General features: G+C 36.8%; 1 protein-coding gene across 5 annotated transcripts in view; it reads right to left on the reverse strand.

Moving 5' to 3' along the window:
- Tafa2 (TAFA chemokine like family member 2) overlaps nt 1–24,849 on the reverse strand; it is a 408,767-nt gene that overhangs the window by 59,924 nt on the left and 323,994 nt on the right. The window contains exon 1 of one of the 5 annotated variants that reach the window (XM_090327827.1): nt 10,287–10,529. The exons of the other annotated variants lie outside the window; for them this stretch is intronic. Coding sequence (XP_090183953.1) covers nt 10,287–10,320 — 34 coding nt within the window. The 5' untranslated portion in view covers nt 10,321–10,529. Of the gene's footprint in view, nt 1–10,286; nt 10,530–24,849 lie in introns of those variants that run through there. 5 annotated transcript variants of the gene reach the window in all.

Below are 24,849 nucleotides of genomic sequence, written 5' to 3' on the forward strand. Positions count from 1 at the left end.
AGTCTGTCTTAATGGAAATAAAGGTCACTACCAACGTCTCTGGTTTTGAAAATTCATGGCAAAAAGGAAGGAAGCAGGTTTCACATAATAATGGAAATCTAGACTGGCACTACTCTCATATATCTTCATATATTGTGTTACATGTAATGATACACCAGTTTTTCTTCTAAAACTAGGCTTATATAGCCAGTCTGAGAACTACAAAGACCAAGAACGCTAGCTTCCTGTAGGTAATGGTGGTGTGTGTGTGTGTGTGTGTGTGTGTGTGTGTGTGTGTGAGTGCGTGTGTGTGTGTGTGTGTGTGTGTGTACTTTCATGTGAGAGACCCAAGTAAGTGACAGAAGATAGAAACAAAGTAAAAAATGAAAAAGAGTTTAAATCAAATTGCACATCTGAAATCTACACAGAAGAAACAGGAATGCATTCAGTATGCACCATCAGACGACCCCAAGAAGAGACCTAAACTTAGAGTAACAAGCTAGTTGATTATAAAATGTAAATTATGATAGTAAAAAAATAAATAGATAAATAAATAAAAGAGGTCTGACATTAATGATTTATGCTGGTGGAAAGGCACATGTGAAATGGAGTAGTGCAGACTGGAACATATAACATATAACCACTATAGCCAGTGTTTTGTTTTTGTTTTTGTTTTGGTGGTCATGGGGCTTGAACTCTGGGCTTGGGTGCTGTTCCTGAGCTCTTCAGCTCAAGGCTATCACTCTGCCACTTGAGCCGCAGTACCACTTCCATTTTTCTGATGACTAATTGATGAAAAGAGTCTCACAGACTTTCCTGCACAAGTTGATTTTGAATCACAAACCTGAGAACTCAGTATCTACAGTAGCTATGATTACAGGTGTGAGCTAACAGTGCCTGGCTGCCAGTGTTCTTTCTCAACTGTTCCGCCATATTCTGTATTCCCTATGGCCATATTCTAAGCTAAGTACCCAGTTGTTGAGAAATGTACATTATTATGCCTTATGAGCTCTACCAATGGAGTGCGAAGTTAAATTCCAAAAAAGACAAAATTCAGTAGACAGTAGAAGAGTTTCTCCTGTAGAGAAGAGATTTATTTTTTGTATTATGAGAAATTATAGATGGGGAAGGACTTGAGACATTCCAGGTTCACATTTAGATGCCATCATCATACTCATACTAGATCTGTTCTTTCTATATGGTTTCTAAATCTGAATTTACTCCCAGTAAAATACACCTCTATTAAGAAGAGAATGTGGTCCTATTGTCTATTAGTTTGGGATAATACTTTCTAAGTAGAGATACCAACTATATTAGACTTGGAATGTGTTCGAAGACATCAAGTAAGGTAAGCTACAAGATGAAAAACTATGCAAATAAAATCTTGTTCAATATCCAAGAATATTATGTAGGTGATTCCAAGCTATTAGGCATATCAAGAGATGACTGAATACAGATTAAGTCACAGAAGAAAGTATCATCTCCAGGCTGGAACTCTCCAATAAACATTCTACAATGCTTTAGAAGAACAAGGAGAAGCAGCTAATTCAGAGTTTATATATGCTAACCTGTAAAAGCCATCTCTGTACCACCCAGGTATGGTGAACTGTGGAGAGGTGGCGCAACATCCATTCAGCTTCTCACCCCTAGACTCTCCCTAATCACCAATTTCAATAAACCTATATGCCTGAGTATTTTCTTTCTGCATCCCACCCCACTGCACACCTAGCTGTAGACAGGCAGTATATACTTAAGACTCTTCAGTGTGGTGAGAGTGTGGAGATGAGAAGAGCAGAGGGAAGAGGATAGGGGCCAGATGACCAGGAAGCACTAACCTTTCCCTCACCTCCACTGAACTGGAAACATTTCTTCCTAGCCCTAGTCCACAGACTTCACTTTTTATGAACATTTCCTTCCAAACAAGTTGCAATTTATTGAGAAATAAATCTCCCAGTTTAAACACTGGAGCAATCCCTTGGAAGTTGAAGGGGCCACAGTATTCTTACAACCTAGTACTCAGACGCTGTGATTGGAGGATCTAGAGTTCTAAGACAGCCTGAGTGACATCATGAAGAGACCACAGGATCCCTCTGTCGGCCTCTATGAAAGGCTAGCAGCCTGTGTTTGATAAGCATCAATGAGCAAGTGATGGGTGGGCCAATCACATTGAACTGTGTCCTCAGTCTACTCTACTAGCTCATCGATTCATTGTTTTTTCTGATCTTTTTATCATTTTTTAAAGATTTTATTAACATTGATTTTTACATCATATTTCAAATGTCATGTTTGACAAACAAGTATTCAGAAGGGATCCTCTATATACAATCATCGGCACATAGATTAAAATTAAGCTGAGGGTTTGTATGTCATAGATACATATCAATCTATATAATAAAACATTATGTTTATAGAGTATGTATCCCATCATATATTTTATGTCTATGTAGTTATATTTATATCTCCAAGACCATGTCCATAACTTTGGGTACCCAAATATTGAGTCATCACTCTTGTACCTTTTGGATCTAATAACCACATATTAAGAATACCATGCACCTTTTATTACTTTGGTCTTGACTTATCTCACTCAATATGATTTGCTCCAATTTCATCCACTTCCCAGCGAATGCTATTATTTTATCTTGTCTGCTATGTAGAATTCCATTGTGTGTGTGTGTGTGTGTGTGTGTGTGTGTGTATCTCACTTTTTTTATCCATTCACCATCATTTCATTGTTTTAAAATCCTCTTGCCTTAGGCTGAGAGTTTAGCGTAGTGGTAGAGTGCTTGCCTAGCATACACAAAGACCCTGGCTCAATTCCTCGGTACCACATACATAGAAAAAAGCCAGAAGTGGTTCTATGGCTGAAGTGGTAGAGCACTAGCCTTGAGAAAACCCAAAAACAGTGCTCAGGCCCTGAGTCCAAGCCCAGGACTGGCAAAAAAAAAAATCCTCCTACCACCTGTCCCTGTGGCTCACCCTGTAATCCTACAGTACTGAAGAGGGTGATATCTGAGGATTGTGGTTCTAAGCCATCCCAGTCAGGAAAGTCCATAAGACTCTTATCTCCAATTAAGCATGAAGAAAGCTGGAAGTAGTGCTGTGGCTTAATTGGTAAAGTACTAGCCTTGAGAAAATAATCCGAGGGATGACAACCAATCATCGAGTTTAAGATGCATGACTGGAGTGTTCTCTCTCTCTCTCTCTCTCTCTCTCTCTCTCTCTCTCTCTCTCTCTCTCTCTCTCTCTCTCTCTCTCTCTCTCTCTCTCTCTCTCTCTCTCTCTCTCACACACACACACATACATACTCTGATTTAGTAGGGTTGCATTCTCTTCCCCGAGCGCAACAGTCTTCACCCTTACTACAACAATCTTGAATAAAGTTGTCCTTGCCACCTTTTAACAAGTATCAATATCCAGTGAATGCAGTGAATGAAGGGCCTCTGTAGATCATCTGCTTAAACAGCTGAGTGCATCATCAGCTCTAAATCAAATCTGCTTGAACAGTAACTGAGATTTCAGAAGCCTCCTCTGTCCTCACCCTCCAAAACACAATCTCCTTACCAGCTTGCAGAGGGAATAAACTTTTCCTAACAAAGAATAAACCTCTCTACAATCAGAAAGATAAAAGGCTGGTTGAGGTAATGCTTCCATGTGAAGGCATTCCAGTGGCAGCATATAGGTGTAATCAGTCAATCAATAGGTATAAATGGGTCATTATCAGATTCTTTCCTGTTTGGATTGGTGCCCAGGAAACGTGAGAAGAATTGAAAGACAAGGAGGAGGAAACCCAGAGAAGGAAAATAGGCAGGAAAATGAGGATAAAGACAAATTTCACAGGGTTTACCGCTCTTCCTAGACTCTGCCTCATCTACCTCCAACTGGGCTAGGATAGAAAAGAAGTTGGAGGCTGACGTTATTTTTATCATGCAGCTGCAAACACCGGCAGCCTCACTTGACTTGATTAATGTAGGTGATCAGGATTTGTTTGGTTAAACGTGTCTTACCTCAGGTTAAGTAACTTAGGGTTCTCAATATCACTGTACTTGAAATCTGACTTGGCTTTCCAGTTTGCCTTTTTTATATGCATCGAAGTATTGCATGTGTAGGGGTGTGTGTGTATATGTGTGTGTGTGTGTGTGTGTGTGTGTGTGTGTCTGTGTGTGAGTATACATATGTATGTCTAGGTGAATATGTGTGTGTGTTTCAAAGTCTAAGCAAATCAAAAGACAGTCTTCTCAGTGTACAGTGATAATGTTAGATACACAATATATACATACTTTTATTGTCAATTAATCTTAGAGGAAAAACCTATAACACAATTACAAACCGCTTTAAAAGTCAATAGATTTTTCTAAGTAACCCACAACCAACATAGGAACTGAGCTAAAACAATAGTAATTACAATTAAAAATCAAGAACAACAGCCTTTATTTTTTTTCCTTAGGAACAATTGTTAATTAAACAGATAAAAAAAGGAAATATATGTAATTTCATGCCAGTTACCAAGGGATAAAATACACAAAAGTCTTGTGTACAGATCCAGCTTGGATCCATTCCTCAGGCCTCTTGATCTGAGAGTCCTCATTTGGAGACATGAGAGATTTGAGGTCTGCAAGAATTGTAGACTATAGACGGTGGTATAAACAGCTGCTTACAAAGTGTTATGTTTCCCTCAAATGTGGAAGCTAGAACTAAAATACAGACATGAATGCTGACATTTACAGGGCTTTACACAAATATACATGAACACATTGACTAAAGGATGCTGAAGCAGGAGTCCAAAGGCTCAATTCCTCTAAGCAACTAAAGAACTACTTATCAAAATGAATACCAGGAAGTGGACACATATGTGAGTGGGAAAAGGATAAGACACAGGAATGGAAGGTGTAAGGATAACCTAAACTATATCAACATCTCAAAAAATTGAATCACTCCACAACCAATCTCCAAACTAACAACCATCCCATTAAAAAACGGGCCAACTTAAAGACAGTCTTCTCTGAAGAAGAAACAAAAATGGCCTATAGACACATGAAGAAATGCTCAACATCTCTGGTCATAAAAGAAATGCAAATCAAAACAACTCTAAAATTCCACCTCACTCCAGTTAGAATGGCCAGGATCAAGAAAACTAATAACAACAGATGCTGGAGGGGATGTGGCCAGGAGGGATCACTACTACACTGTTGGTGGGAGTGCAAACTCATTCAACCACTATGGAAAGCAGTGTGGCAGTGCCTCAAAAGGCTAAACATAGAACTCCCCTATAACCCAGCAATTCCACTACATGGCATTTACCCAACCATCCAGAAACTAGGGCATACTAAATCCACTAGCACAACAATGTTCATTGCAGCATTATTCACCATAGCAAAGATATGGAACCAACCTAGATGTCCCTCAGTTGATGAGTGAATCAACAAGTTGTGGTATTTGTACACAATGGAATTCTATGCTGCTGTCAGAAAAAACGACATCAACACATTTGTTAGGAAATGGAAAGACTTAGAAAAAAAACATATTAAGTGAAGTAAGCCAGACTCAAAGGAACTTAGGCTCAATGGTTTCCCTCATTTGTCATAATCAGTAGAAACCTTTGGCTCTCCTAGCAGAGATTTACAATAGAACAAAACCTAGATACATAAGGCAATGTAGAATGAGGCTAACTGAAAGGACCTCCAGGATATTGAAACAAAAGCCATATAACGAATGACTTGTCCTTAATGTACTATGTTGTCTCTCATCTCCTTTGCTGTCCCTTGGGTATCTCATATTGTTACAGTATCTCACTTTGTTATCTGATATATTGAATTTATTTGTATTTGGTTATTTTAAATTTTATAGGGAAGGGGGAAAAACCAAGACGGGGGGTGGGAGGGGTGGGGGGGAGGGTAATGGGTACCAAGACATGTGAAAGGGTATCAATGTATGTGAATTAATGCACCTTCTATCTGGCAAATATCATGTAACCCTTTTATTAATTACAATAAAAAAATAAAAAAATCATATTCAATGTGTGTTATATAAAAATTGAACTAATAAAGTTTCAATCTGAAAAAAGTATATATTTCTAGGTAAATAGTTGAGATCTCTAAAAGCTTAAGTCTGCAAAGATTCATCTCCAACTTTTCATTAGTTTATCAGCTTTCAGATTCCTCTTAACTTGAGAATTGCGTTGATGTTTGACCTGAGTTTGATATGTGTAATGAAGTACTTAGGAGTTTAGGTGAGCTAAATGTATTTGTAGCTAGTTAGTTAAGATATTTAGCAAATTTCCCCCTATAAATGTTCTAAGGAGCTTTTATTTTCTGACCGTGAATGTTGGTACAATTGACATTACATTTTTTCCCAGTAAGTTTCAAATTTTATCGTTTAAGAACATATTTATTCCAGGAAAATTCGTGCTAAATATGTTACATATTTATTTGTCTACCTTCACTCACATCGAAGAGTCAATAAGTTGTTGGAAAACTACTCATAGAAAAAATTATGCACAGATCATTAACTCTTTGATGGACAGCCCCAGGCAAAAAGTTTGAAGTACTTGGAGCTCACTGAAGATCAGTTAGAATTATGAAATCAGAGCTCTAGGGGATATTGAAAGGAACATAAAATTAGTATTCATTTTATATAGAACTTTTGAATAATGCTTCCTGGTTTGGGTTTTGACAACTTCATATAAATTGGATTTGTCTTCACATGTATAATTATACATGACACAATCAAGTTTATTTCTGGAAATGAAATTATGAGCTGACACACTTCCTTTTTTTTACTCAGCAATGTGTTTAGGCAGTTATTGAACAGTATTGTGATAATTGGCTGCCTGTACTATGATAGTAGTTTCTTGAATGCAGTACGGAATGATGTCCAATGAATATTAATTGGAGTGAAGTTGAGCTCTAGCAAGACCTGTTTCAGATAGGAAGCCAAGGAGGTCTTCCTGTCTGGGACAGGAAGTGAGGAACTTCATTAATAGATACTTCTGAAAGACGTACTTGAAAGACGGTTTCAACAACAAGTAAGGCAGTAGCAGGTTATTCTTTAATATTTTGCATTCAATGCATTGGGATTCTTTTTGAATTGCCTAGTTTTTTAAAATTTTTATCTAGTATACAAATGGATTTCAATTCAACATAACAATGCATAACTCTTTCCATCATTTTTCCCCATCTCTCCAAACCTTATCCATCCTCTCTGGTTCCATTTTCACATACATGCAATGAATATTTTATAACTGTATATGGTTACCCTTCTTATCTCCATTCCTGACCTCTCTGACCTCTTCCCTTCACTGGGATTCTTGAATCCCAAGACAAAAACGACCACTTCACTACAACAAATAGAATTTAGTACCTTATTTATATATTTTATTCTGAAAAATGCAAAAATATTGATAAAAGAGAAATAGAGTTTTAAATAATTGCATAGATGTAACCCCCCTTTCAAGATTTTTAGTAACAATATATTTATGCAGAAATTAACCAATGGAAACATTTATTAATATCACACAACTCAATCAAATTTAGATCATTGGAAGTAAATGATTAATGAGAAATCCAATGTAGAAAACCCAGTATGGCTACTTAATCAAACCAGTATATTCTACTTCCTCTTGTGAGACTGAGACTTTGTCTGGAAAATGAGAATTAAAAGGTAAAGAAGAAAGACCACAAACTTCTTTTGGATGGTTGGAGTGAAAAAACTCTCCAGTTAGAAAAAGGTAAAATGGGAAATGAAAAAAAGTCAAGAAGACTGTCTCCAACTTCAAAACACTTAACATTAGGGCAGCTGGGGAAGGACTGAGATGTCACTTTCCAGTGAAAAGAATGGCTTATTTCTGGCATCAGAAATTGCCAAGGTATTAAGAAAGTAGATCTACTCTGGATAGGAGGCTATTATCTGATATGTAGCTGGCAAAACTCTTCTGTCATTCTGTATACTGTCTTTTTAGCTTGTTTACTATATTCTTGCCATGCAGAAACATTTTAGTTTGATGCTGTCTCTTTATCAAGTCTGTCTTTGGATTGCTGTGCTTCTGGCTCTTTACTTAGTTTCTACCTATTTCCAGAAACCCTAATGTGCCCCCTTCTCTTTCCTGTAATACAAAGAACTTTAGAAATGAAGCCCTCAAAAAACCAACAACCCAATTAATAAATGGGCTAATGAGCTAAAAAAAGAGAGTCTTCTTAGAAGTAACAATGGCCAATAGGCACATGAAGAAATGTTCAACATCCCTGGCCATAAATGGAATGCACATCTAAACAACACTGATATTTTACCTCACCCCAGTTACAATGGCCATTATCAGGAAAACAAACAATTGCTGGTGAGGATGCAAGCAAAAGAAAACTCTAAACACTGTGGGTGGAAATGTAAATTTGTTTAATTCTGGAAAGCAGTGTGGACATTAAGCATAGAACTATCCTGTGATCCAACTGCTCAGCAGGCAATGTTGCTGAATTATATAGCAGAATTTAAAGTTCCTACAGAAAGGGAAAGACACATAGTTCAGAGTGGGGACAGGAGGGAAAAAAAATCAGAGAGAGCAAGGGAAGGGGTGACATTGTTCCAAAAGAAATGGGGACCAAGACATGTGAAAGGGTATCAATGTATGGGAATTAATGCACCATCTATCTGGTGCATTAATTACAATAAATTAAATTACAATAAAAATATATGGAAAAAAAAAGAAATGCATTCATAGCCCAGTGTGGTGCCTCCTGATTTTAATCCTAGCTACTCTAGAGGCTGAGATCTGAGGATCAAGGTTCAAAGCCAGTCTGGGCACAAAAGGGCCTGAGAGTCTTATCTCCAATTAACCACTAGAAAACGGGAAGTGGGGCTTGGTTCCAGGGTAGGGCAGTAGCCTTTAGCTGAAGAGCTCAGGGACAGTGCCCAGACCGAGTTCAAGCCCCAGGACCCACAAAAGAAAGAAAGAAAGAAAGAAAGAGAGAGAGAGAGAGAGAGAGAGAGAGAGAGAGAGAGAGAGAGAGAGAGAGAGAGAGAGAGAGAGAGAGAGAGAGAAAGAAAGAAACAAAGAAACAAAGAAAAGAAATGCACTCATTACCTGACCATAAACCCTCTGTATATCATCTTTAAAATCACAATTTTTAAAAATTGTAAAGGGGAAACAAAAGAAATACAAAGAGCCTAGAACCACTGCCTCCAAAAAAAAAGTGCCAAAAGTGATTGTTTTTTACTTCAAGCTTTAGTATGAAGGCTAGAATAATCAAAACTAAATGATAACAGACTGTGTAGTAGGTCACACCTGTATTCCAAGCTACTGATGAAGTTAAAATCCAGAGTATTAGGGACTGGGGCCAATCTCAAACTCTGTCTCCAAAACAACAAGCACAAAGCATGGAGGGATGTATAATTCAAGTGGGCACCAACTGAACATGAAAAAATAAACGATAAATACAACAATATAAAATGTGCAGAAATAGACACATATGGGAATATAATAGAACTGTTAAAATTGAAAAGAACATTAAGGTATTGATAATAACATGAATGAGAGAGAATTGAAAGCCATATATATATTTTTGTGAAACAAATTATCATTTTAAAATAGTTCAATTTCTTAAAACATTAAATAGCAATTGACCATATGCTTTGGTCACTCTACTCCTATATGTTTATATGTTTATTTTTCCAAAATAAATGAAAAATATAGAGATAATTATAACATAATTCTCCCAGATAGTTACAGAGAAACAAAGAGCGACATATTCAGAGAGAGAGAGAGAGAGACAGAGAATATTACTAGTAAAGAGGGGGGGAGTAAAAATATTGGTAGAAATGCCATGGATGCTTCTTAGGAAATTATTCTACGTGAAAGCAGCAAAAATTAATAAGAATAAATATTGCATGATATAAAATCTAGAAAAAGTAAAATAATATATAACAAGACAAAGCAGAGTATGGTGAAGTGGAGAGGCATCCAGAAAGTGGTGGATTTTTTTAAAGAGAAAAAAATAAAGGAGAATACGCAGCATGGTTCTCAAATGCCTGAAAGAGGATTTCATACTTATAGAACTACCCCCCAAAAAATAACACTTGAAAGCCCCTATTGTTTAAATTATGCTTAAGAAGTCACAATTGTTTAGCAGCTTAAATCCGGCTACCTTTCTATTTTGACAAATAGCAATGAAAATAGCATGTTCTTTCAGCGTACCCTAAATTAGCAAAGCAACTTCTTGCTCCTAGATTGTGAGAAATGATTTGGAGAGATTTGTGGGCCTGGAATTTAGTGTCTACACCGTTTAACATAAATATGCTTGCAGAAGCAGATCTCTTACCTAGAAGGAAGTACAAGAGGACACACTTCATCATGCCTCACTGGAACAGCTGTTTCAAAATTCTCCCTACCGTGTACAAGTTTGGAAGAGAGCAGTCGCAAATTCACAAGAGTAATTCTTGGTAAGTGTTTCCTAAACAGATGTTAGGCTAGCTTCATTGGTCCAGCTGATTCCTCCGGGTAATTAACCCATTTATTCCAACTGGATGTGGAATGGGGTGCAGAATTCACACAGCACCACACATCAATGCTACCCCTAGTAAGTAGCCTTTTAAAGCGACCCTAATGGAAAGTTTGCCAAAGCCACACTGCCAGGCATGCTCTATTGCACAATGCCAGAGCTAAAAAATAATCCATCCATCAGCTTGCCTGCCAGCCACCAGTAACTGCCATCTGTGAAAGGATAATTTCACTGGCTTGGATGAAAATCAAGGAAAATGAAAATGTTTACATTCTCTAGGGAGATATGCACTAATAACCTAGTGAGATTAAGCTACAAATAGTCCCTGTATACTGCCCATGAACTGCAGTGGACAGTAAGATAGATTTATAGCTGCTGACTCAGGGAAAGGTTTAGATAAATTACATAGCAAATTGGCGTAGACTCAGCCGGACACAAAAATCTGAGGGGGAAAAAATAGATCCTAAAATCTAAAATCACAGATGGAGCGAGCCCTCTATGTAGAAACTCTAGGAGTTTTCTGAGTTACAGTTAAATGGTTTCATCCTCCTGGGTTAACACACTCATTCTCTTCCCTCAGTGTTTGGCACTAGTGCAATCATGTTTCTCTGAACTGGTGATCTCATCTTCCACAGAGTCAAGACCCCTTTCATGGCATCAGGAAGAGGGAGAACTGTATTGCCAGTGCTACTGTTAAACCTTCAAATATCCTGGACACTGGTTGTTTTTGTTGGTCAAAACAGAGTTTTCTACTGTCCACTTTGCCTTTCTCCTATAACAAAATGTATCATTACTTTTCCTTTTCCATCTTCATTCCAGCCAGAGTTATATTTCATAGCATAATCTGCCAGTATATGTGACTCAAAATAGTTCATAACCAATGTGTCATGGGTATGAATCTGACGGTTTGGGACATTAACCTAAGAAAATAAGACATCAATCATACAGTAGCTACATGCCCACCATATCAAGAGCCAGCTGGCTTAGTTAGTATGAACCAGAAGTTCCAACAATACTTGCTTTAGAAGGAGCACTGCACACATCTTATTCTGTTATTTTTTTCAGTGCTGTCACAAACCCTTTCGTGACTTGCCCTTTGAAGAACATTGCCCTTCACAATGAGGTTCATTTTTTATCTTGTGGCAAATTACACCTATCGTGGTGTTTGCCATTTTGATCATTTTAAATATACAGTTCAGTGGCAGAACTTTAAAGACAAGTGTGGTTAGACAAGTGTCATCACCAGCCATCTACAGAAATTTTTCATCTTCTCTAAGAGAAACTCTATTTACTAAGCCACAGTTCATGTTCCCTATATTTTAAATATACTGTCCAAAAAAACTGCTTGGGTCACAAGGATAGTCATGGAAACAATGAATTGACTCAGTAGGTAAAGAAAGGAAAAGAACAGCTTTGGAATAATGGATTTTGAGATCTAAGATTTTGCCTTTACTAGTTATTCTAAGATGGAATTAAGACATAACTCAGAAGCTACGCCTCAGCATATACAATAAATAGAAAAGAATGTGGGTATGCATTGAGTTTACATATGTACTGTTAATCTATTTCAAAGTCTTATAATAGTTACCTTTTGTAAATACATCTTACTCTCTTCAAACTTGCCAATCTCCAGATTGTGAGCCTAAGCTCAACCAATCTAAGCAGAGGGGCAGGGTCTGTTGCATTAAGGCCAAATAAGATGCAGTCTGCCTGTTCTGTATTCTTGCTTGCCAAATTTTAGCTAGTAGTACACCCTTCTGCAGAAGAAAATTTTGCCTTGCTAGTTCCTTTCGAGTGTGTGTGGGTCCTTATTCGTACAAGACATCCCAACATCTCTTGCCATTTCTGTCACCCATCCTCTCAGTCCCTGACAACCACCTTTCTATTTTCTGTGTCCATGAATTTGACTGCCTCATCTAACTGGAATCATACATTATTTATCTTCTTTTCAGTCTTGATATTTCACTAACTCAAGCTTCACCCCTATTTTAGTAAGTAGTAGAATTCTCTTCATTTGCTTAATACTTTCCCGTTGTATGCAATAATGCTCATTCTTTTCCACCTTGCCACCCTGTGAAATATTGGGATCAGAGCATAGGTTCCACTGGCTAGGGCTCCTTAGCCCTTTTACTTTAGTTATTCTGAGCATAGAGTCTCACATCTATGCCTGGACTACACTGGTCTGTGTCCTAATATTCATATTCCTTGTATAGCTTCTCTAAAAGGGAAATGCTACCACATCCAGCTTCTGATTACATGAGAAAGAATATCACTGAATTTTTGTCTGGATTAGCCTTAAACTGAAATCCTCCTGATCTCTCCTTCACCAGAATACATGAATACAAGTGTAAGCCAATGTGTTTGCACTTAATAAATTATGGTTTAAGTACAATATTTTATATATAGGATTACAAGACTACATGTACAATGAGGAAAAGATAAAACTAGATTAAAAAAATTGAGGAGAGGCTGGAAGTGTGGCCTAGTGGTAGAGTGCCTGCTAGCATGCACAAAGCCCTAGATTCTATTCTTTAGTACCATATACACAGAAAGGACCGAAGTGGTGCTGTGGCTCAAGTGGTAGAGCACTAGCCTTGAGAAAGCCCAAGGACAGTTCCTGGCCCTGAGTTCAAGCCCCAGGACTGGCAACAAAAATAGGAGAAATGGTATTGCTATCAAAATTCAATTTTCTCTCAGACATATGCATTGCATTATCAAGTGTCTTACAAAGTGTTAATAACATAAAAGGCAAAGAGATCTACTAAACAACATGTGATATAAAGTATATGTCATGGATGTTATATGAGATGATTAATTATATGATCATTCAAAGGAAATATTTTTTTTTAAGTGAGTATCTTCCTAAATTTCCCAGGTTGGGTCCAAGCCCATGAACCTTCTGTATCAGCCCCTCAGGTAGTCAACTGCCACCCTATCCAGCTCTGATCAAGTTTTATTCTCCATTTGTTCTTTTGCTGGGCCAAATGCCAATGCAGGAGGTAACACCCCACACATCCTATATTGCTTTCAGCCAAGAAAGAGAAGCAGTTAGTCAGTGCAGCTTTCTGCAGGCTCATCTGTGCTGGATCTGCCTCGACAGGTGGCAAATACACGCAAATGCTTGTGTCACTTTATGTGCATACCATTCACTTTGCATTTTTTAATAATTTTTTTTTGCAGTCCTGGGCGTGGGCTCAGGGTCTGAGCACTGTCCTTGGGCTTTCTCAAGGCTAGAGCACTACCACTTGAGCCATGATCCATAGCACCACTTCTAGCTTTTTTTTCTATGTAGGTGGTACTCAGGAATCGAACCCGGGTCTTTGTGCACGCTAGGCAAACACTCTACCACTAGGCCAAACTACCAGCCTTCACTTTGCATTTTTAAACTCAGGATAGACAATAGTAATTTGTGGATGGAAAGCACTATTACATATATCTGCCTATATTTGTTTCTCTTTTCAGAGTGAATGAATAATATGTTACTGAAACCTATATTGTTTATTTACTTCATTGGCTTTTCTAGGTTTTTGGGGTTTTTTTTCTTCTTCTTTTAGCTTTCATTACAAAATCATAAAGCTAGTGTGTAGGCTCCATCTTTATGGATTCTGGTCCTTTCTTATGGGTTAGGCTTTTGGATAAGGATGATGAAAGTGCTGATGGCTAAAGTGAAAGACAGAGTCCTTCCCAGGGGGCCCTTCTCAGGAAATATCTCAACAAAGCTCAACACAACCCTGTAAGGAAAATAATCAGGAGATGCCTTTATATCTGCAACAAGGAGGTGACAAACTAGGGAACCAGTGTGTACCCACACGATAGCATCTGAAAAAGCACAGATGTCCTGAGTATTCTTCTGGCCCCATTCTCATTCATTTTCTATTACTTCTAGTGTAAGATGGGATAAAACCAAGTAAACTGTATCATTCAGAAACAAATACTGTCATTTGGAATAGTAATCAAGGAACGGACACTTTCATATGAATGACAACGCAGAAGATATGGAACTTGTTTAAATGACACTTGAAAGGCAAAAAAAATGTGTAACCTAACAAAATTAACGATCAGGGGATAATATAATTAGCCACAGTCATGAATAATGCATTGGCTCTGTTTCTATATGCCAGATATGATGTTAGCCACCTTTATGTACAATGTCTCTTTTAATCTTCCTCACTATTGTGAGAAGCTGGCAATATCTATAGCTGAGAACTCTGCAGTCAAGTTTGAAATGTGATGAAGAAAGAAACAGTAATTGGAACCTTGCTTTCAGAAGATAAATTTGAAAGCTTTATGCAATTTATATTTATTAGAGGGAGCTGGGTGATTCAGTAACTGAAATCAAGAATACAAGAGATAATTTTATTCAGATACATTGGAATGGTGTTCTCCCTATATTAAGGGACATATCTGTCTTTGGAAAAGTGGAGAAAATACTCATGAAGTAACAGGCCTGAGGAAAGTAGAAGCCATTTTCTACAATGGCAAAAATCTATATGAACTTTGAAGTGATGTGGTTCACGAACAATGATAAAATTCAGTTTCAAAAGAGAGAAGTAACAGCAGAAGAGAATGGCTGCTCAGAGAGTCAGGAGAATCAGAACAATGCTGAGTACAGACATTAAATGGGCAGCAGGGAGAAGGACATTGTGAGTTACTGGGTCAAATGTTTCTAAAAGGCCAGGGAGAAACTGTATAAGAGAAGTCTTTTGGTGACCTTCAAGAAAATACAAGTCATAGAGTCACAGAATAGACTCTATATGGGACAAAAGAGATAAAAGTTAATGAGCTGCTGGGCCACATGGTTTACATCTGTAATCTTAGCTATTCCGAAGAGCATGGTTCAAAGTCAGGCGGGAAAATCCATGAAATTCATATGTCCCATAAAACACCAAAAGGCTTCAAGCAGATCTATGTCCCCACTGAAAAGAGACATTCTTACACGGGTGACAAATTTTACCAAACAAATGCATATAACATAAAAGTAGAATTACAATTATCATACATGCTAATGGTATGTTGGGCGGAGTTACCAAAATTTGAACTCAGATTGCTTGCTCACGACTGGCATTCTACCACTAATTATTAACTCAATTTAGAAAATCATTTGCATTTTAAAAAGCATTCCTTCTGTAACATCTTAATGGAAAATAGTATAGAATTCTCTTCCCAATTTTTTCTTAGTTTTCATACTAAGAGAAGACTTTTATCTGTGTTTGAATATTGAAATGTGTACTATTCAGCAATCTTAAGGACCTCCCTCCTTCACTCTATTGCCATGAGCAGGAAGTCCTCAGTCCTCAGCTTTATTACAAGAGAAGAATCAAGATCTGATGCAGGCTTGTAAGACAGTATATTATCTACTTGGAAAAATTTTGCTTAGAATAAGGCAAAAGTAGAAGCAAGAAAGACATTTAGTCTGTATGGTAGACACACTAACACACACCCACACCGCTATACACATGTACACAAAGATGTCAACTTTCTAATTCCTAGACCCTGTAAGCATAGTATGCTACCTGAAAAAGGAGGCCTTAATGAAGTAGATTCACTGGGTGAGCCCCCTGTAATCACAAGAGTCTGTATAAGAGCCTGCTGGCCAAAGTCCTTTTGACAAAGGAATTTTAAGGAAAGTCGAATTTGCCAGATTGCAAGATTCGTATATGCTCCTGGGGTCACAAACAAAGAAAAATATCTTCAAGGCAGCCAAGGAATGCAGAAACTAGACTAGGTAAAGAAATGCATTCTTTCCCAGCACCTCAAAATGGTCCAAAGTTTTGCAGAGACCTTGATTTTAGGTTAGTGCAGCCCATTCTGACTTCCAGAACCATAAAATAAGCAATTATTCTTCTTGTAATTCCATTTGTAATAATTTGCTACAGCAGCAATAGGGAGCTAATACAGAAGACTATTGCATTATGTAGCTCATACGAAAGATGTTTATATCACAGGGCAGAGAACTAGCAATAGAAATTGTAGAGAAGTGGATACATATGTATAAATATGTATATATATCTTTATATATGTGTGTGTATATATATATATGTATGTGTGTGTGTTTGTCTTCTAGGCAGATGTGATAAACTAGACATTGAGTTGTATCTATGCATTTTGATCTGAGCATGTAATAAATAATGGTAGAATTTATTAAACTGTAAATATTTTAGAAGGAAAAAGCTTGGCAAGGGAGAAGGGGAAATAAAAGAGTTCTGCTTTAAAAGTTTGAAGTTTGGGATGCCTGTCAAACAGTCAAGAGGAAGTGAGAAGTAGGCCAATCAGATATATTGATGTGGTGCTTAATAGAGACATAAGGCTTGAACATAAAAATTCCAGAGATAAAATTTAGGGATGCTCAGTATTCAGACGGTAGTTAAAGTTATGAGAGTAGGAAAAAATACTCCTTCACGCATTAAATATTTATTGTGGGTCTGTTTGTCTATGAATGAAAAAGATGATGTGCCTCTTCTTATGGAGATTTTATTCTAGAAAAGATAATAGATAGATAATAAGCCAGGTGAATTCATAAAAACATACGGTAAGAGATAAATATTACAGCCATTTTTTTTAATCGTATTTGTCTCAGACATATTTTAAGGACCAGTTGGAAAAGGTCTTTCTCGGGAGCTGACATGATATATTAGAGCTTAAAGGAGAAGAGCATCTTTAGACTGAGACTCATGGACGTTTTTATTAGTGAGACATTTAAGCTGAGAGTTCAATGACAGAGAGGCAACCATATTTCCTGTTGGATTTATTGTCCTTCTATCTTAGTGAACATTGTGAGGACAAAGATATTGCCTATTTTTATGCACAACCTGGCAATGAGATAGTTTTCTTTGCTTATTTATTTTTTATTGGGGACCGGGAGCAAGTACTGGGGCTTGAACTCAGCACTTAGTAATTTGGTTCAAGGCTGGTGTTCTACCACTTGAGCCACAGCTCTACTTTCAGCGTTTCTTAAATGGTGGTTAATAGAAAATAATAATCTCACAGACTTTCCTTCCTAGGCTGACTTGAACCATCATCCTTAAATCTTAACTTCCTGAGTAGCTAGGATTACATGCATGAGCCACTGATGCCCACCTAGAGATAGATTTTGTTATAATATACATGGTATCAGAGGTATACCCTTGAAAACTAAAAGGCATTTACTATGTACTAGGTTTGAGAAGCCAATTGAAACAAAAGGGTTTTTTTTTGCTGTTTTTGAATATTTCACAATCAACTTAGAAAGACAGTACACTGGCAGGGCAACTGACATGGCCATGCAGGAAGTGATATGAAGATATAACTGATATTATTCCCCACAGGAGAGCTTTTCAGTGATTCCTATTCTATAGCTCATGTTCAAGGCAGTGCCTTAAAGATCTTCTGTATATTAAATGGCAACTAGATATGCCTCGGATTTTCAAAAACATTCTGTAGCTCATCCCTATTCTCAAGCCAGAGTAGCCATAAAAAGATGACCATGAGTGAAGTTCTACCGGAAAATGGTAATTGGATGTGTAAAAGTTTGCAAAATAAATACAAATCAGCCACCTGAAAATGATGTATTAACACAGTTCTGTAGTTGCCTCAACTGACCTCTATCTTCCTTCAGGCAGTTTTTTCCCCCTGAAATGCTCAAAACTTTCTTCTCAGAAACATTAGGTCATAGGAATGGCTCCAGGGAGCCTCAGCTATTGAGTTTCCTTCACTCTTTGCTTCCATCATACTTCAACAACACCCAACGCTGCCAACCAGCTAAAATAGACTTTCCCGGATGTCCATCATACGCATTCTTCTTCTTCCTATGTCAGTGCCAGGATGTCTGACACTGTCATGAAAACAAAATCCTGAAGGCCTCCCACTGGGGTTTCAGACAATAGACTTATCCTCTGCCTAAAGCTTCAACTCACTTATTCTTCTCACTCTTCATTATATTTTTGATTCATCTCTCAGTTTAGAGAACCCTATATCATTTTCTATTATAAACAAAATCTGTCAAACCCTCTTCCATTTAAAAAAATTATTCATTTGGGAGTTTATATTTCTTTACCTTTGGATGAATAACATACCATAGTAACATAACATTAGTAAGCTTGGAATATTATGGAACTAGATTGGTCAATTTTCAAGCTGTGGTTAAATAGAGACTCTCCTGGCAAATGTTTATTGTAAGCAAATGTATAGAACAAAGCTCTCCAGTGGAGAATCAGTCCAAAAGTCTATGATAATGTATCATTCTCCTGATACTGGATTCTCATGTGTTTACAGCTCACAAGACCCCAAAGAGCATAGAGCAATCATTGAACTACATAATTAATAAAACTTAGTTTCTGGTAAGCCATAACTGTAGCCATAACTATAATCCTTGCTACCCAGAAGGCTAAGATCTGAAAACTGCAGTTCAAAGCTAGCCTCTGCAGAAAATTCCATAAGACTCTTAACTCCAATTAACAAGCAAAGGGCCAGAGTGGAAATGTGGCTCAAGCAGTAGAATACCATCCTTCAACAAAAACATCTGAAGCCCCGAGTTCAGCCTTAAAATAGGTACTAAATAAATAAATAAATAACTAGGGTTCCACCTCTAACCCTCCAAAATTCTACTGAAAACAGGCAGTAAGACAAGAAAACAACATTTCTGAGTGCCAAGTTTGTTTTACTGATATAATCAGTGTGTCATTCATTCAGCATTCCCCAATAATGATGCCATATTCATTTTCACCAATGAAAACCCTGAGACTTCATCCATATTACTCAAAATTGTATAAGATTAAAGCAAATGATACAATGTTTTGCTTCTTTACTATTGTAAATTGTCACGAACCTCATCACATCTCCCTGACCTGGTTTTCATCCAACCATTAGTACTGGTTAGATTCCCACATATTTAAAGTAAAAGTATCCAGTATATCTGACCCGTGGTAGATGTTTATATTTACTTAGTGAAAGGAGACTAAGAGAAAAAAAAAGTTCACCAAGAAATAATATTTTAGTTAGGGAGAAAGAAAGAGAATGGCATTAATATGTTTATAAAGTTAAATGTTTGCCAAATCCAATGCTTTCAAATGCAATAGAAAACATTTTGGATGAGTTAAAAAATAATTCCAGGAATGCATTTTCAGTTTCTCTTATTCCATGGCATACTACCAAGTCCCTAGCATACATTGTGTTTTTCATGCTTGTAAAGCCAAGCACATTTAATTCTTTCCTACCTAATCAGCTGGATTCCATATCCTTAGAATACCTCTTATGCAAATCAAAATATTCTGGATAATTACAGAAATAGTATTAGTTGTGGAAAATATAATACAGATTTGAACTCAAATGCTTGGTAGATATCTCATTAGCATTCCCATCTTATCAACTTATATCCTTCTTCAGATTCTATGTTATCTTTGCTCCTTTTCTCTCTCCGGCAGATGTTCAGGCGTGAATTATGCAATTAAGGATACAAAATTCCACTTCATCCAGATGCCTAATTTGCTAACTATTCACTTGTCGGAAACACATGTTTACTATCTATTACGTAATGACTACAGCTCAAAACAGCTTCTGGTTTTCCATTTCATGAATTCACACTGAGAATCTGACAACTGTCCCGGAAGACATTTTTAGTACCTACTCCCCATGCAATTTTATTACAGTTCATAAATTCACTAACATCTGGACATAAAAAAAAAAACTTTTCCCCCAAACTTTTAAGAATTGAAATCATTGTATATTTTTCATTCCAAACTCATTAAGCAAATTTGTGGAATCATATTCAAACTTTATTTAGCCTCTCATTAAAAGTGTAACTGATCTCAGAAAAGAGCATTTTACCCTATCTAGTAAACATGAAACAAAAATTTCACATAAGACTTACTAGCCATTGTTGAATTCTTTAAGTGCTCACACGTGCATGCGAGCACACACACACACAAAACTGCTTCTGCCTTCATTTCTCCTGCCCCAACAGTTACCATTATGTCTTGGAGCCCATTATATTTGAGACAATGATTTCCATCAACATGAAGAATTTATAAAATGGTAGCATATATATGGTTCCTGAATACCAATAAGTCATATTATCATAGCATATTATAAACCTAAGTTTAAGTCCAGAGATTATAAAACCATGGAGAAAAATACAACTATAACATCTATATTCGCTCCCCTGTTGGTTCTTACTTAACCCCAATAAATCATAATAGCATATATTTTTACACATCTACATCCTCTATCTTTAGGAATTGTAAGTATTCACAGTATTGTCTATCGAAACAAGAAATATGAAAGGCATCAGAAGAAAGAAGACAGGGAAAGAGAGGAAAGGAGACAAAATGAGGAAGGGGAAAAAAGAAAACTCAAAGAAAGTAAAGAAAAACAATTAAGTTTAATTATACATCTATGCTCAACTACAGAGGTGCTTACTGAGAGGTTGAAGAGTCTAGATATAAATGAATGGGAAATACTATCGATTTAATCAACTTTCTCTAGATTCAAAAGTCCACTTGATATGTCAGGTATATGTGAAATAAAAACATGGGATTAGATGATCTGTAATTCCAGCATTAAAATTTTTAAGATATAATTTGTTTTGCCAGTCCTGGCTTGAACTCAGGGCCTGAGTACTATCCTTGTCAAAGCTTTATCACTTGAGCCACAGAACCACTCTGGCTTTTTCTATGTTATGTGGTACTGAGAAATCAAACCAGGGTCTTTGTGCAAGCTAGGCAAGCACTCTACCACTAGGCCAAATTCCCAGCCTTAAGATATACTTTTAAGAAAAATGTACATACATAGATGCTTTCCTTTTGTTTTGAAAGCATGCAATTAGTAGATGTATCTATTTATTTATACAGCTTGGAAAAGATATCAGTAACTTTTCTAATTGGTGAAAGAAGCAGGACTTTTTTTAGTCTTTAAAAATTTTATGTTTACACTTTCAAATTATATTTAAGTAGTTGTACAAAGGAGTTGCCCCTTGAGAAAGAGGTGTAGGAATACAATGCATTTTGATCAATGTGGCCTCTTTCAACATTCTTTTTTATTAAATAATTTATTAACATTAATTTTTACATCATATTTCAAATGACATATTTAACAAACAAGTATTCAGGAAGGGAACCTCTATATACAATCACTAGCACTTAGATTTTAGAACATAATTAAAATAAGCTGAGGGTTTGGATGTCATAAGTACATATTAATCTATGTAATAAAACATGTCTATAGAGTCATAAATTTCTATGTCTATGTAGTTGTGTTTATATTTTCAATACAATGTCCATAGCATTGGGTACACAAATATTGAGTCTTCTCTCTTGTACTATTTGGATCTAGTAGCCACATATTAAAGCCATTCATCTTTTGTTCCTTTGGTCTTGACTTGTCTCACTCAACATGATTCACTCTAGATTCATCCAAGAAGCATAACTTTTTATTGCCTATCACTTTAGCTATTCATTCAGTGATGATCTCCTTTTATTTCTTTTCTCTGACCTTCACTTTTCTTAGTACTTACCTACAAAGCTAACATTTCATTGATAAGGTTTTATGCACTTGCACATCCACACACAGAATTAAATGTGACACTGAAGCATCTCACTATAATTTGAACTCAGCACCATAGGTGAAATAAATGTAATTCCTCTCAAGATAGAAGATGAGATATCCAGATTTCACACTGATGAATAAGTACCAAAACTATATAGCAAGTGCCCTCAAAATGTTAATATTTTTAATTGAGTACTATCTGCTTTTATGGGAAATGATCAGGGTATCAAAAGAAAATAAGACATACACACAGTTAAATAAAAGTAATTTTCCAGAATGTAAGTATGAGTTTTTGTCTTTCTCTAGAATAATGTTATCTTTTAATACAAAAAAAGAAAAGGAAAAAGAATGAAGAAAACTAATAAACAGGGGAAGAAGAAGAGAGAGATTGAAGGAAGAGGTAGGGAGGGAGGGAAGAAAGGAAGAAGGGATGAAGCAAAGGAAGAAAGGAAGGAAAGAGAGGAGGTAACAGAATGAGAGAGTGAAGGGGAGAGATTCTTAAAAACAAATGTTTCAAAGGTGTTCTAGGAAAATTCCTCTTTATCATTTCGACTATGACTCATATTAACATATATTTGCAAGTAAAAACTCTAATAGGAACATATTTATTCACTATACTTAAAATTCCACTAGCACCTCTCTAGGAGAACATTAATTATAATAATGGATAACTGACTTTATGGGATCTAAATTCAGAGTTATTTTTTAATTAGCTCGTTTTCCATCATGCCTGAGAACCTGTTGGAAAAATTCAAGAAATGAGAATTCCAGGAGGATGGAGAGGTAACTATTGATACAGTGCTTGATTAGTATATGCAAAGCCCTGGGTTCAATACCCATCACTACAGAAAGGAGAGAAAGCAAAGGATAATTCTGAACTTAGCATGTTAGCCTTAAAAGTTTGTTTTCCTAGGAAGATTCTAGTCATAGAGCATTTTCCTAGACCTTATCATCTCAAGTTTCACAATAAAATTATAGGGTAACCTGGATTAGTCCCATTTTCATAGAGTATCACAGTTATAAATAAAGAGATAAGTTAAATAGGCAGTAGGATAAAAAAAATCAATTTTAAACTAAGAAATGCAGGGCATTTATGATAGGTTTTAAGGGAAAAATTCTTCATTGAACATATTCTGTGAAGGTTAATGTCTCATTCCTTTTAAAGGATTCATTCACACTAAATGATGTCATTAACAGTACATTAATTCAATTAGTGGTTCTTAGAGATACAAATGTTCATCTTTCTTTTTAGTGAATAATTTAAAAAAACTATGTTATCTCTCATCTCTTGCTGTCCCTTGGTTATCTCATATTGCTACAGTATTTTACTTTGTTATCTGATACATTGTATAGATGCTTATTTGGTTATTTGAAATCAGATAGGGAAGGGGGGGAAAACAAGATCAGGGGTGGGGTGGAGGAGAGAAATGGGGACCAAGACATGAAAAAGGGAATCAATGTTTGTGAAGTAATGCACCTTCTATCTGGTAAATATAATGTAACCCTTCTATTCATTACAATAAAAATATATGAAAAAACTCAAAATCAGGAGGAAAGCATCTTTTGTCCTCTAAATCTTATAACTAGAACACCCAGGTCTCACACCTCCTCTGCTCCTTCCCCTCTTGCCAAAAAAAAATCACCTTTTATTTTATGGCTCTTGGGTACAAACCCTGGGCTCTATGTTTATCTGGTAGGTGATTTACTGTTTAACCAGGTCTCCTTTCCTAAATATTTTTGTCATTCCTGGGACTTGAATTCAGGGCCTGGGCACTGTTCTTGGGCTTTCTCAATGTAGCGCTCTACTACTTGAGCCACAGAGTCACTTCTAGCTTTTTCTGTATATGTGGGTATGGAGGAATTGAACCTAGGGTTTTGTGCATGCTAGGCAAGCACGCTACCAATAGGCTACACTTCCAGCCTTGTTGGTTATTTTTTTTTAAGATTAAAGACTCATTTGTGCCTGGGTGAACACCTAGAAAACAAATCTGCACCAGGCACGGTAGGTCACACCTGTAATCCTAGCTACTCAGGAGGCTGATATCTGAAGATTGCCGTTCAAAGCCAGACTGGGCACTAAAGAACCTGAAACTCTTATTTCCAATTAATTACTAGAAAATGGGAAATGGGGCTGTGGCTCCAGGGGTAGGGCCATAGCTTTCAGTTGAAGAGCTCAGGAATAGCACCCAGGCATAGAGTTCAAGCCCCTTGACTCACACACACACACACACACACACACACACACACACACACACACACACAAAGATGAGAGAGAGAGAGAGACAGAGAGAGAGACAGAGAGAGAGACAGAGAGAGAGAGAGAGAGAGAGAGAGAGAGAGAGAGAGAGAGAGAGAGAGAGAGAGAGAGAGAGAACAAATCTGCCTGGTTTACATCTCATATTGTTGCTGAAAAGACAAGTTTACACAACTGTATCTTGCTTCCTTCCACTGAGATAGTATTTCAGATTTTTCTGCCTGGAGAGTCATCAACCCATCCTGTCCTTCTTGCACTCCCAAATAGCTAATCCACAATCCATGGGCATCAGACTGATAAAACACCAATTTTTAACACAATACACGTGTCCATTTGTCATTAAGTCTTCAGAACTATTATATTGGGAGCCATAACAAAGAGAAAAGGATGTGAATAATGCTGCCTTCATCCTTGTCTCAAACTCCAAAATCCACTGAAGTTTCAAAGACATCTAGGCTTTCTAAGTCAGAATAAAATAAACTGTGAAGAGAACATGAAGAGAAAGCATGATTGCTACTAAATAAAGAAAACACGGGATAGAAAGAAGCCATTGTTCTCTGTGCCTTCCTGAAGTTAAACATCTCTCTCTGGTGAGTTCTCCAACTAACTCCT

The sequence above is a fragment of the Megascapheus bottae genome, chromosome 2, assembly GCF_031878675.1.
Source record: "Megascapheus bottae isolate mThoBot1 chromosome 2, mThoBot2.hap1, whole genome shotgun sequence".
Classification (NCBI taxonomy): domain Eukaryota; kingdom Metazoa; phylum Chordata; class Mammalia; order Rodentia; family Geomyidae; genus Megascapheus; species Megascapheus bottae.